The sequence below is a fragment of the Pleurodeles waltl genome, chromosome 1_1 (genome assembly GCF_031143425.1).
Source record: "Pleurodeles waltl isolate 20211129_DDA chromosome 1_1, aPleWal1.hap1.20221129, whole genome shotgun sequence".
Taxonomy (NCBI): domain Eukaryota; kingdom Metazoa; phylum Chordata; class Amphibia; order Caudata; family Salamandridae; genus Pleurodeles; species Pleurodeles waltl.
In genome coordinates this window covers 799368990-799383253 of record NC_090436.1, presented here as the reverse complement: position 1 = coordinate 799383253, position 14264 = coordinate 799368990, and the positions used below count along the sequence as shown (strand labels likewise).

At 44.2% G+C, this 14264-nt stretch overlaps 1 protein-coding gene across 2 annotated transcripts in view; it reads right to left on the bottom strand.

Annotated features, from left to right (window-relative positions):
- The window catches only part of TUT7 (terminal uridylyl transferase 7), a 1097449-nt gene that overhangs the window by 581023 nt on the left and 502162 nt on the right, over positions 1 to 14264 (bottom strand). Inside the window, exon 15 of one of the 2 annotated variants that reach the window (XM_069228237.1) lies at positions 8045 to 8148. In XM_069228237.1, coding sequence (XP_069084338.1) covers positions 8045 to 8148 — 104 coding nt within the window. The remainder of the gene's footprint in view (positions 1 to 8044; positions 8149 to 14264) is intronic. The other variant, XM_069228248.1, reaches the window with a different exon arrangement.

Genomic DNA, 14264 nt, shown 5'->3' with positions numbered 1-14264 from the left:
ACTTCACCTGTGGCTGTTTGGGGTCAGGTTGCCGAAGTGCGCAAACCTGTGTGCATCTTAGACTATAATAAGCACATGGGTGGTGTTGATAGAGTAGATCAGAGGTTAGAACCTTACACTGCTGCTCGTAAGTCTTATGTGTGGTATAAGAAATTAGCGCTTCACTTGTTCCACTTGGCAACTTTTAATGCTTTTGTTGTGTTTAAGGATAGTTCTCCAGAGTCAAGGATGACATTTGTGAAATTTCAGGAGTCTATCATAGCTAGCCTTGTTGTGCTGGAACAGGCAAGAGTTCCTAGAGAAGCAGTGGTGGAGGATGTGGCTAAATTGAAAGATCGTCACTTTGCTGAGCACATTCCTCCCACGGCCAAAAAAAACTTTCCTGCTAAGAGATGTAGAGTCTGTGCTCGAAGAGGTATCAGGAAGGAGACTAGGATGTACTGCCCTGATTGTCCTTCAAAGCCTGGGCTGTGTGTGGGTGGCTGTTTCAGGAGCTACCACACACAGAAGAATTATTGGGAAATTCCGTGAGCGTAAACTGGTGTTTTATATTTTTATATGTTCGGTTTCACGGTTGGCATTAGTCATGTATTCAGTTAAAGCTTTTGTGTTTGTAGTTTTGTACTAATTTATGATCAGTGGTTTCTTTGTTGTTTAAAAACAAAAAAAAGGGGATGGCATGTGTAGAGTGGCGCTTGGCTGGCGGCGTGGGTGGGGTGGCGCTTGGCTGGCGGTGTGTGTGGGGTGGCGCTTGGCTGGCGGTGTGTGTGGGGTGGCGCTGGGCTGGCGGTGTGTGTGGGGTGGCGCTTGGCTGGCGGTGTGTGTGGGGTGGCGCTTGGCTGGCGGTGTGTGTGGGGTGGCGCTTGGCTGGTGGTGTGTGTGGGGTGGCGCTTGGCTGGCAGTGCCGGCCAAACGCCAGTCCACACACTCATCAGCTGGTGTGATTGCTGTATCAGGCATGTGGGCGTATGAAAGTGATGGGCCCTTGACTGGCGCTGTCTGTGGATGCGAGTCTTGTAATGTGCTGGGCCCGTGGCTGGCGGCGTGAATGGTCTAGTGCATGTCATGTATGAAAGGTGTGTGAATGGACTGTAAAGCGGTTGGTGCCTTGTCGTGGCTTTACAGCTCACGAGCTGTGAGTCATTGGTTTAGTTTTTTGGCCTTTCAGTTATTACCAGTGCATTTCACTTTTGTGAAATCTCTTGTTAATAAAATTTGATCTACTGAACCATCACTCACCCTCGTGCCAAATCCAACCAGTATGTGTAGTACAAATGACAAAACCTGCTCCGCTGTAATCAGGCGTCGCAGCACACTTGAGACACGCTAGGTGCCTCGGGTGGGACCCCGATGATGAAGCATGCCACCAACTTGGTTGGTGGGTGAGGGGTCTTCTTCACATAACCTAAGTGTGTTTCTTTTCACAATTTTAGTGTTTGGCACATCACGGACGTATGTGCACACATCAAAGTGATATATTCCAAAAATACCTGTGTTTGGGGGGGGAGGGCCCACCTATGTTTTTGGTCCTGGGTACGGCCGTCATGTAGGGAAACCTACAAAACCCAGAAACTTTTTAAAACTAGGCACCCCAAGGAGTCTAGGGAGGTGTGGCTTGCGTGGCTCCCCCAACATTTTCTTACCCAGACTCCTCTGTAAACCTCAAAATTTGCATAAAAAAGCATATTTTCCTGATTTTTCTTAGTAGGATCACCGCTCCAGCACAAAATTCCTACTCCCCAGTTTTCCCCTCAGTCTCCCAAGTAAAATGACACCTCACTTATGTGGGTCCCCAAAGCAGAGTCCGTCTAAAGATGTATAAAGGAATATGCCCTTATAAACTTGCTGTGCTATCCCTTCTATCCCTTCAGGTTTTGGGCCTTATTCTGTTGCAGGCACCTGGCCCACCCACACAAGTGAGGTATCATTTTTATCGGGAGACTTGGGGGAACGCTGGGTGGAAGGAAATTTGTGGCTCCTATCAGATTCCAGAACTTTCTGCCACAGAAATGTGAGGAACATGTGTTTTTTTTAGCCCAATTTTGAGGTTTGCAAAGGATTCTGGGTAACAGAACCTGGTCCGAGCCCCGCAAGTCACCCCTCCTTGGATTCCCCTAGGTCTCTAGTTTTCAGAAATGCACAGGTTTGGTAGGTTTCCCTGGGTGCCGGCTGAGCTAGAGGCCAAAATCTACAGGTAGGCACTTCGCAAAAAACACCTCTGTTTTCTTCCAAAATTTTGGATGTGTCCACGTTGCGCTTTGGGGTGTTTCCTGTCGCGGGCGCTAGGCCTACCCACGCAAGTGAGGTATCATTTTTATCGGGAGAGTTGGGGGAACGCTGGGTGGAAGGAAATTTGTGGCTCCTCTCAGATTCCAGAACTTTCTGCCACAGAAATGTGAGGAACATGTGTTTTTTTAGCCAAATTTTGAGGTTTGCAAAGGATTCTGGGTAACAGAACCTGGTCCGAGCCCCGCACGTCACCCCATCTTGGATTCCCCTAGGTCTCTAGTTTTCAGAAATGCACAGGTTTGGTAGGTTTCCCTGGGTGCCGGCTGAGCTAGAGGCCAAAATCTACAGGTAGGCACTTCGCAAAAAACACCTCTGTTTTCTTCCAAAATTTTGGATGTGTCCACGTTGCGCTTTGGGGTGTTTCCTGTCGCGGGCGCTAGGCCTACCCACGCAAGTGAGGTATCATTTTTATCGGGAGAGTTGGGGGAACGCTGGGTGGAAGGAAATTTGTGGCTCCTCTCAGATTCCAGAACTTTCTGCCACAGAAATGTGAGGAACATGTGTTTTTTTAGCCAAATTTTGAGGTTTGCAAAGGATTCTGGGTAACAGAACCTGGTCCGAGCCCCGCAAGTCACCACATCTTGGATTCCCCTAGGTCTCTAGTTTTCAGAAATGCACAGGTTTGGTAGGTTTCCCTGGGTGCCGGCTGAGCTAGAGGCCAAAATCTACAGGTAGGCACTTCGCAAAAAACACCTCTGTTTTCTTTCAAAAAAATGGGATGTGTCCACGTTGTGTTTTGGGGCGTTTCCTGTCGCGGGCGCTAGGCCTACCCACACAAGTGAGGTATCATTTTTATCGGGAGACTTGGGGGAATATAGATTAGCAAAACAAGTGCTATTGCCCCTTGTCTTTCTCTACATTTTTTCCTTCCAAATATAGGAGAGTGTGTAAAAAAGACATCTATTTGAGAAATTCCCTATAATTCACATGCTAGTATGGTCACCCCGGAATTCAGAGATGTGCAAATAACCACTGCTCCTCAGCACCTTATCTTGTGCCCGTTTTGGAAATGCAAATGTTTTCTTGATAGCAATTTTTTACTCTTTATATTTCAGCAAATTAATTGCTGTATACCCGGTATAGAATGAAAACGCACTGCAGGGTGCAGCTCATTTATTGGCTCTGGGTTCCTCGGGTTCTTGATGAACCTACAAGCCCTATATATCCCCGCAACCAGAGGAGTCCAGCAGACGTAACGGTATATTGCTTTCCATAATCTGACATTGCAGGGAAAAATTACAGAGTAAAACGTAGAGAAAAATTGATGGTTTTTTCACCTCAATTTCAATATTTTTCTTTTTCAGCTGTTATTTTCTGTAGGAAACCCTTGTAGGATCTACACAAATTACCCCTTGCTGAATTCAGAATTTTGTCTACTTTTCAGAAATGGTTAGGTTTCTGGGATCCAGCATTGGTTTCATGCCCATTCCTGTCACTGACTGAAAGGAGGCTGAAAGCACAAAAAAATGCAAAAATGGGGTATGCCCCAGTAAAATGCCAAAATTGTGTTGAAAAATTGGGTTTTCTGATTCAAGTCTGCCTGTTCCTGAAAGCTAGGAAGCTGCTGAGTTTAGCACTGCAAACCCTTTGTTGATGCCATTTTCAGGGGGAAATCCACAAGCCTTCTTCTGCAGCCACTTTTTCAATTTTTTTTTAAAAAAACGAAATTTTCACTGTATTTTGGCCAATTTCTTGGCCTCCTTCAAGGGAACCCACAAAGTCTGGGTACCTCTAGAATCCCTAGGATGTTGGAAAAAAAGGACGCAAATTTGGCTTGGTTAGCTTATGTGGACAAAAAGTTATGAGGGCCTAAGCGCGAACTGCCCCAAATAGGCAAAAAAAGGCCTGGCACAGGAGGGGGAAAAGGCCTGGCAGCGAAGGGGTTAATAAACCACTTTAGAGTAGGTTCAAGAAACACTTCCTGATTATCTTTTTGTTACAACTACTTATTATTGCCATCATACAACTTATGACAAATTCTGTAATAGGGCTGCAACAATCCCAGAGTCAGAGAGGTCATTATGCAGAACATAACTTTTTTTCATTTCTGTAAATGTAAATCGAAACCGATCACCTCCTCTTTGCCTATCTTACAAAGTATGTGGTTGAATGTCATTCTGTTCTTCTTCACATCCTAATTCTAGCCCACTGGTTGATGGGTTCTGGTGACAATGCTATGATCATGAGAATATCTGAAATAGTATATGGGCTTTGTACGCGGGAAACCAAGAACATATGTAGAAGTATATCCTGCTACACATTGGAGAACAGGCCTTTTGCTGAGATTGGTTTTTCGATAAACACATTTTACACTGGCAGTGGTATATTAATAATGAGCAGTGTTTTCAAACTCAATAAAAAAATATTTAAAATAAATACAGATAGTAACATTTTTGTAAAAAAAATCCGTGTCCTGGATTAGCAAGGTCATGAAAGAAGCATGAAACACCAGAACATGGGGTCATCTCCGAGTACAGAAACCACATTGCACAACTACAGGGAAATGTCAATTATGGACATTACTTTGATGGAAGGAATACATTCAGGCACCATTTAATAGGAGAGACAAAACACATTTATTCAGGTCAGCTGAAAATTTATTTAGGAACTAAAGGGTCTATGAACAGCTACCCCAAAATATATGTGAGGTTTTAAGGAATACCAGAAAGCTCTGTGTTTGTCAAAATAGGTTCCTTTCGGAGACAATCTATTAGTTAAGGAAATCATCAAGAGTGACTCTCTTTCCCATGGGCGTTTCACTTTCTATATTGAAACTTTTATACAAACCATTAAGAACATAATGGAAATAGAACTTTCAATAGAAGTGTCAGCAATGAAAGATCAGCATTTTGCAGAAAAAGCAATGAAGAAAGTAAAGAAATTAGTGTAGGATTTTGGAATAGTACTGGGGTATAACTGAACTAAGTATTACTCAAACTTGCAACAAAGACTAGTGAGAAAATATGAGCAGCTGATTAAGAAATTTCACACTTGACAAAACGATGGAACACATTATCAGGAAAGGATGCTGTGGAAAATAATCTTATTAAAATTACAGTTCTTCCTAAACTTGTACATGTATTTAGGAATGTGCCAACTTATATTCCAATCCACTGTCTTGGGACAATATTCTGAATTTCCTGATCTGCAGAAAAAGTTGTTACAGTAGCAGTGAACATAGATATCTGAAGTTAACCCCCCAAAAGCCTTGAAACTCCTCAATCACTAGTGTTACTACTTGGCTGACCTGACAACGTTTTGTCATTAAATGATATAGTAGGGCACTATAAAATCCCTGCAAGATTGAAGATAGCATAATCAGGATGATCACTGCTAGTCATAACTGCTGAATAGAGGAACGAGCTAAAGGTAATCCCTTGCTTGCTGTTAGTTGTTATGGAATAGCAATGATATAAATATGTTGAAGAGCAATCTACAGTAAAGAAAGAAGGGAAAGTCTTACTTAAAGAGGTTTCTAATTTTTCTTGACCAACATTTCTGCTTTTGTGATAGTGTCTACTAAATATGTGTACTAACTTCCAAGTAGCAGCCTTGCAGATTTCCGAAATGGGTACATGTCTAAGCCAGGCTATAGTTGCTGCTTTACCTACTGTTGAATAAGCCCTTGGTTTACCTGGGAGAGACCATTCAGCAAGTTGATAGCATAAAGAAGTACATTTAACTATCCATTTTACAATTGTTTTGACGTAGTTATACCTTGTCTTATGTGACTCTTGTTACCAAATAGGGGATGTGTTTTTCTAATATCTTTTGCTGGGAGACATGTTTTACTTGGTCATACTCAGAGCGGCACAATAGGTGCTGCAGCCCATGAGGGAAGCTAAACTTACAGGCCCTGGGTAACCCATGGTACCATATACTATTGACTTATAAGTAAGTTAACTTCCAATTCGGTATAGGCCAAATCGAAATACACTTATAGGGGTCAGAGCATTGAGGGCTGGTTAGCAGGCCTCAATGCACTCTCAGTCATAAAACCAGCTGCATCATTCCAAAAGTTTGGGGATTATCAAGTACAATGTACCATTTCCTTACAGCTAAGTAAATATGGGAGGATTACATTTTTTCACCAATAATTGCATCATGACCTTTGTCCTGGCACCAAAGGCAAAATCTTTTCCATTTAAAAGCGAAGCATGATCTTGTGGAAGGGCTTTTGAACTCCTTAAGAATAATAATACATATAGGTGGGAACTTCAAGTGACATACTGTCTGATTTCAGAAGCCCTGCTGCCAAATTCAAGGACTGAAGGGTCGGATTTTGTACTTGGCCTTGAAGTCTGGACAGAAGATCTGCTCTGAGCTGTAGTCATTTGTGGGGTCTCAAGCAAAGTTAAGAAGGTCCAGATACCATCATTGCCTCGTTCAGTCTGGTGCTATCAGAATTATTTTTAAGTTTGTTTATCATAATTTTTTAATCACTATGGATATTAATGGTATCTGTGGAATAGCGTAGACAAATGGAGTCGACCAACTGATCAAATGGGAACTGCCCACTGACTTTGGTTCTGGTGCCTTGGATGTGAAGTCTCTGCATTTTGTGTTTTGTGCCGTGGCGAATTAGTCCAATGCTGGAGTACCCCATTCTATGAAGATATCATCTCATCTCATTGATGAGCGCCCAGTCGTAATTCTCTTTGTGATAACAACAAAATATATGCCTCAACACTTTCTATTCCTGGGATATGAAATGCTACGAGTGACAGTCTTCTCGCTAGTACCCAATGCAACATTGTTTGAGCTTGCACAAACAAGTGTCTTGATCTTATTCAACTGGCTTGCTGATGTAATACCTCGCTAGGGTATTGTCTGTTTAAATCATTACTTTGTTGGAGAAGAAGGATGGTGAGACGGCTTTGAGTGCTAGATGTACTGCCTTCAGTTCTAAAAGATTTATGTGATAAGTCATCTTTTCTGACCATAGACCCGACATCGTAAAATAATTCATTTGTGCTTGTTCCCCGATCCTGATAGGGAAGCATTCGTGACAACGGTCTGGATCAGCAGTTTCTTTTGAAAATGAACTCCCAGGAGTAAATTTTGAGGTTTTGACACCAAGCAAGAGATTCCTAAGTGGCAAATGTCAAGTAAATGTGGTCTTCCCAGGACATGTATCAATGATGAGAATCCAGGCTAGGATATAGTAAAAGATAAATCAGTGAACCAACTAGCTGCTTCTGTGAGGTCTATCATCTTTACATAGCACTAGCTAAGGCAGCACGTACTTTCAAAAACTTACACAAGGTAGTAACATTTAAAATTATTTTCCCCAGTTTGGTAGAAAGATTTTCCTTCATTAGCTGATTTAGGGCCTAGACACACAGAAGTGAACACTCACTGAACACTGTTTTTTATGTACATTAGTTTAACTGAGAGAGCACCCACGTTATTATTCTCCTCATAGCCCTTCCTCAATATGAAATGCAATATTGCAAACACACACAAAAGTTGAAGGTCGAGAATCATATGTTCACTCCCACCCAAAAAAAGCATAACACCAAGTGATGGTTTCCCATACTGCTAATCTAAGAAGACAATGTTTTAATGGTAGTGGCCTGGTTAGTAAGAGCAACGACTGGTTGAAGGTCAGAGCAGAGGTCACATTTCTATTTTGAAAAAAATATGTATACAGGTAAGGAATGTATGTATGTATGTTTGCCACCATGAAGAGCATCTTTTACATTTTTGCAAACTTGGAGAAGTAAAATAGAAAAAAAACTAAGGTTAGAGTTACCTCCGCTGTTTCATGACCATCAAGCCTCATACAAATATCAAGATCACTCTGTTTGAAGCCAAATCCATTTTTAGAAGAACCAAACAAACTGAGTGTTGCTCCTGCTGAAAAAAAACAGATTAAGGTAAACAAAATTGCTTCTTATATCACATGTCAAATGTTTGAATATCAATAATGCCAAACAGAATATTTGGATTTACAAACAAGACAGATGATAAAGACATTTCTGACCATTCCTTGAAAAATCAACAACAGTAAATAGTAATTAACTAATATCAGGCTACTTAGTACAGCCAGAGAAATTATGTTACTCATCATAGTAAATCAGGGATTTGTGGCCGTACAGAGATGTTGGCTAAAGTTCATGTGTTGTTCCAAGCTGCAGGGTAAATCTAGAAAAGTAAGTTACTTACCCTCAGAAATTATCTTTTTGGTGGATACCTACATGTAGGTTCTCATCTTGTGTATAACCCCAGGCGCCCGACTGGATCTGGACATTTTAACACTAGCTTTTCTGAATCAGTATGTGGCATCGGCTCTGTGTCTGCATTTTCTACTGACCAGCAATGACATCAGTGGAGCTATTAAAAACCACTCTGCCCTGAAGCAAGATTCTCATCCATTTCTTCTAAATCCTAACAGGAAGAAAAAAGTCAGCTGAATTCGGCCAGTGAACATGCTGTGTAACATTTCCACATTGGAAACTTATTATTTAGATGACTACAACCATTCCTAAGTACAGAAAGGTGGACAGGAGAGGTGAGGAATCTGTAGGTAGAAAGAATATCCACCAGAAAAATATTTACAGTAAGTAAGTAACTTACTTTTATGACAGATACTTCTACCTGAAGATTCCTCACCTTATGAATGCATACCAAAGCAGTACCTCCCTCCAATACAGTCAGTCAGGAGAAATAGGTTCACCAGAAAGTCCTGAAGCATGGAATGAGTGAAAACGTAACACCTGCTCAATTTCAAATCCAATCATTAATGCTTGGCGAATATATGCAGAGAAGCCCATGCCGCTTAGTGGCATATTTCAGCTATGGGTTCACTCCTGGCTAAAGCAGAAGATGCTTATTTTAATTGCTCTTTATAGGGTGTTTACTGTGCAGAACATGTATGACAATAGCTACAAATAATCTTATGACTGGGTACTGGTCATGCCGCATGCAGGGGAACTGACTGCACCAGGCTACCACAAAACACAGACACAATACAAAACAGCATGACAGGAGGGTAAGCAACCAAAAAGCAAGAATTTATGCCATGCACCTACTGTAGGAAGCTGGCTTTCTGTATGGTGCACTAAAAAAACCAGTACACCGTGCAGAGAGTCCAGTGGATCCCCAAAGGTTTGCAGAGGCAGAAATAGATAGGTATAATGATCTATTTGTGGTAGTGTGGGCGAGCAGTTAGGATTCAAGGAGTTGTATTAAGCATTTGTTGTACTGACAGAGGCAATAAATGAGACACACACTCAAAGAATAAATCTGAGACCAAATTAGAAAAATATCATTTGCTTTTATACATGCTTTGAACCAAAGAACTTCCTTACAAGGTAAGCAGTTTTTAATAGAAAAAATAAATTTCATTTAAAAAAAATCGACCAAGTGCAATTTTCAGAGTCTTCAATGTTAACCCTCCAGTCTTCGAGGTTTTAGGTCAACACAAGGCACAATTCAAATCAGTACCAAGAATGCACCTACAGAGGCACAGGGGCGACCGGGTGCAAAGGTCAAATTCAGAGTCGGGTTCCCAATGTTAACCAATAGAGACTGTGGGTGAATGAAAATGCGCTACTCACAGGTGAGTAAAGCAGTGACAGAGGTTAGTCTCCTGGGGTTGAGGTAAGCACCGAGGGAGCCACAAGGCAGCACAAAACTTACAAACTCAGCGGCACGGGACGGCAGAATGCAGAGTGCCAACACAGCGTTGGGCGCCCAATGTAAGTCAATTCAGGAGAACAGTTTTGGAAAAAGGCTGCAGACTCTGCCAAGGTGGCTGGATAAAAGAATTCCACAGCTGCCCAGGTACATTCTGATGCTAGGGGACAAAGGGACACCAACAGTCCTGCTCTCCAAGGCCCTGGGGCTCTGGGTGCAGGGGTGTCTTTTGGCATCGTAAACAGCTAACCAGGCAGGTAAATTTCACGGAGAGTCTTCGGATTGAGGCTGCAGGCTTTGAGGCAGGCACTGGGTGCAGGGGGTGTCTTTTGGTGTGGGAAACAGCTTGTCGGCAGGTCGTGGTCAGGAGAGTCTTCAGATTGAGGCTGCAAGCAGAGTACGGCAGGGGTCAGCCCACAGTGGACTCGGAATCGCTGGGAAACCTTCACTGGACCAGTGGGCCACTTGAACTCGGGCCTTGGGCGTCTGGTGCAGAGGAGGGTCTGGAGACAGTCTGGAGACAGTTGGTTGTTTCCTGAACAGATCCACGGTTCTTGGGAGATCTTGGTTTTTATCAAAGGAGGCAGTCTTCCCAAGGATTTGGAGGTCGCTGGGCTGCGGGACGGGTAGTCTTCTGGTGCAAGATCTTCGAGGGCTGCAGACAGGCTGGTAGGGCTGAGGCCAAGTCAGTTGGTGTCTGAAGTCTTCTCTGCTGGTGCGACTCTGTAGTGTCCGGCTCTATGTAGGCTGTCAGGAATATGAGTTCTAGGATTCAGGGGTGCCACCTCAATACTGAATTTAGGGGTGTTACAGGAGTGATAGGTGGTAGGCAATGGGCTACTCACGTTTAGGGTGACTACACCCTTCTTATGACCATTTCTTTTGCCTTTGAGGCTCCTCACCCTGGAATGTCTATCCTGCCTGGAAGAAGGGTTATCACCTCTGACCAGAGTAGGACTTTATTCTGAGCCCTCGAGAGCGTTGGCTCTCACCTCAGGGGACCAGAACACTGTCTAAGGTGGCTGCACTGGTTTGCACCAGTCAGTGACCACGCTCGGGTTGGTAGGTTTTCAGGGGAACCTCTAAGGTGTCCTCTGTGTGCATGTATTAATAAATCCATTGCTGGATTCAGCAAGGGTTTATTAATACAAGATGTCAGATACCAAACATCCCTGTCTTCAGTGAAGTCATGACTCATAATGACCAGTGTCCAGCACATGTACTTAAAATGGCTTCACTGGTCACTTGCTGTGTCTGAGAATCGACAAAGACATAACGGGCATAGCTGCTCATACAGCTGTGCCCACACATGTTATAAAACGCAGCCTGCCTTAGGCTGTAGGGCCTTCCGGAGGGGTGACTTACATATATTGCATGCAGTGTTAGGGGACATGGCACACGATGTGGGCCATGTCATGTTTTCATATGATCTCTGCACCAAGACACGCAGTCTGCAATGGCAGCATTGTGTGCAGTTGGTGAGAGGGTCCTGGAGGGTGGCACAGTCTCTGCTTCAGCCCTCATGGGCCTTCTTTACTGCCCCCTGCCCTAGGTGCCAGGGGTATCATTTACTAGGGACTTACAGTGGCAACTAAAGGGTTTGGCAATTGGAAAAACAACTGCCGTTTTGGGAGAAAGAGATAATTGCATTCCAGTATGAGTTAGGTCTGTTTGGAGATCTTGGCTCCATCTAACACTCAGGGCAGTCAAGGATTGTTCTAGGCCTTGTCTAAGAGCCAGAAACATATATCCAACATAGTGGTGTTTAGAGCGCCATGTTAATGTCTACAACACTGTGTCAGCTCTGGCTTTGGTGCCCAATGCTCCCCAGCATGTCACTCCCCACACACTTCAGACCCACATGCGTCAAGAACTGATCAACCGGAAATTCATAAGACTCGCACAATTATGGAAATGTGAGTTAAGAACTCGAGCAGTGCAACTACCCGACATATGTGGGCGAGGCATTTGCTGATTTTGTTTTGATGGCGCTCTCTCCCCCTAGCTGTTCTCCGGAGGGGACGTCTCCAACAATAATGGACTGTCCAAAGAAGCAGGAGCTATAAAAGTGCACAAGGAGGATCACCAAATATGTACACCTGAATAAATGGACTGTGTGCATAGCAGATCAGGTAGCTGATCTTTAAGGGTGCCCTGGGTAAAATCCAAGTCATAAGCCATTTAAGCTTTGCAGTGAGATAATAAGCAATATAATAAGAATCATAAGTGCTAATTTTGTGGATCAAATCTGTTTATTAGTTTTCAATTTCAAACCTCACATATGCAATACAACACAATATTGTCAAAAGGCTCATTAATAGCTTACTTAATGCGAAACAATAAAAAAATAAGGTTAATCTAATGCAACTACGTTTCCCCACTTCTGGCTAGCTATTCAATGAGCAGACCCTCCCAGGCTCTAATACCATATGGATCTAATTCTATAAACATATCTCCTTACAGGTACAGTCCCTTGCAATCAATTCAAGTTCAGAACCCTCAAATAAACTGGGCATGTCAGCTCTGAGAACTCCTCGGACAGAATACACAAAAATGGTTGCCAAAGATCCTTAAAGTCCCCACTTCGCTGCTGAGAGGTCAGGCTGAGCTTTTCCATGGCGAGGATAAACCAGAGCTTAATACAGCCACGAGACTGTTGTCGGGATCCGCTCTGTCCCCCAGTGGGATAGCAACAACTGTACTGCTGCATTCAAGGCTAAAGCCATCTGTCGACCCTTCAATGATCTCAGGGGAAAGGTGAGAGAATTGGGAAGGCCCAGCAAGACGTAGGCAGGAAACCTAGGGATCTGAGTGTCAAAAGCCCTGTCCACCGTATCCAATATGTCCTTCCAATACCGGTGAAGTTTGGGACAATGCCATAGCAAATACACAAGTGAGCCTCCACCCCACAACCCCTTCAGCAGAGACTATATTTATTATGATCCCAGGCGTGAATCCTACTTGGGGTGTAATACCAGGAGGAGGCTACCTTATAGGCTGTCTCTGTACCTGCTGAATGGTAAGCTGTGTGGTGCACCCTATAAAAAAACACTCTCCCACTCGTCTTCCGATAACTCTCTCTCAAGTTCCTTCTCCCATCTCAGTTGCCCCTTAGTCTTGGTCGGGCGGACCTTCCCCCGTAGAAGGACATAGAGCTCGGAAACCACGCGCTTATCATCCTTTTTCGTTAGAATCCATTTTTCAAACGGTGTTAACGGTCTATCTATTAATAACCTGTTGGCTGGAAGCAGGGCCCAGTGTCTTATTTGATAGTACATCATCCTGTCAGCTTCGGTTAGGCCATATAGCTCCATCATCCGGTCAAAAGGGATGACCCCCTGCTCATCTAATAAATACCCCACCCTCTTGCAGCCCCCCTCATACCACCGACACAATGCTTCAGACTGTAGGCCCGGGCCAAAATCAGGATTCGCGCTCAGAGGAGTCATTGGAGACGGGAATGTCGTCAAACTCACCCCGTTGGCCACCCGATCCCACACTCTCATCGTAACCCCCGTGACCGGAGAAATACACAATCCCTGTGCCGACGCCTAAGCCAGGGTTCCTTCCATATGTGAGAGCCCGCCACTGCTTGGTCCATAAAACACTAATGCTTCTCGGAAGACTGTCGGCTCCATTCCAAAAGGAAACGCAGCTGAGCTGCTTGGAAGTATCGAAGGAGACAGGGGACCGCCAGTCCCCTCTCTCTCTTGGGGCGATACAGGATCTGCTGCGATAACCGCGCAGTCTTCCCTTCCCATATAAATCTTGGAACTGCTGTTTGGAGGGCCGCTATCGTCCGTGGTGGAGCCTCCAACGGGAGCGCCTGAAACAGATATAATATACGTGGTAAAATGGTCATCTTCACTGCCGCAACCCTACCCAACCAAGACAATTTAAGTTTCCCCCACGCCTCTAAGTCTCGATACACCTCCTGAGCCAGTTTCGCATAGATCACCGTCAGTGTGCGGGCGACTGTGGATCCCAGCTCGATCCCCAAATATGGGAGCCCGTGGAGGACCATGTGAAGCGGAATCGGGCCTTCAGGTCCCATTCATGTTCCGCACTAATAAACTTGTCCATTGCCTCCGATTTAAGCATATTCATTTGAAACCCCGAGACCCGCCCAAATTCCTCTAGGACACCCATTAGCGCCGGTAGTGAAGTCATAGGCTCCGCCAGAGTAAGGATGACATCGTCCGTGTAAAGTGATATGAGATGTTCATCTCCCCCAAACTTCACGCCCCTAATCTCCTAATCTGAGGGTTATCCCGGAGCCTCTGCGCCAAAGGCTCCACGTAGAGCGAAAAAAGGAGGGGCGAAAGCGGACACCC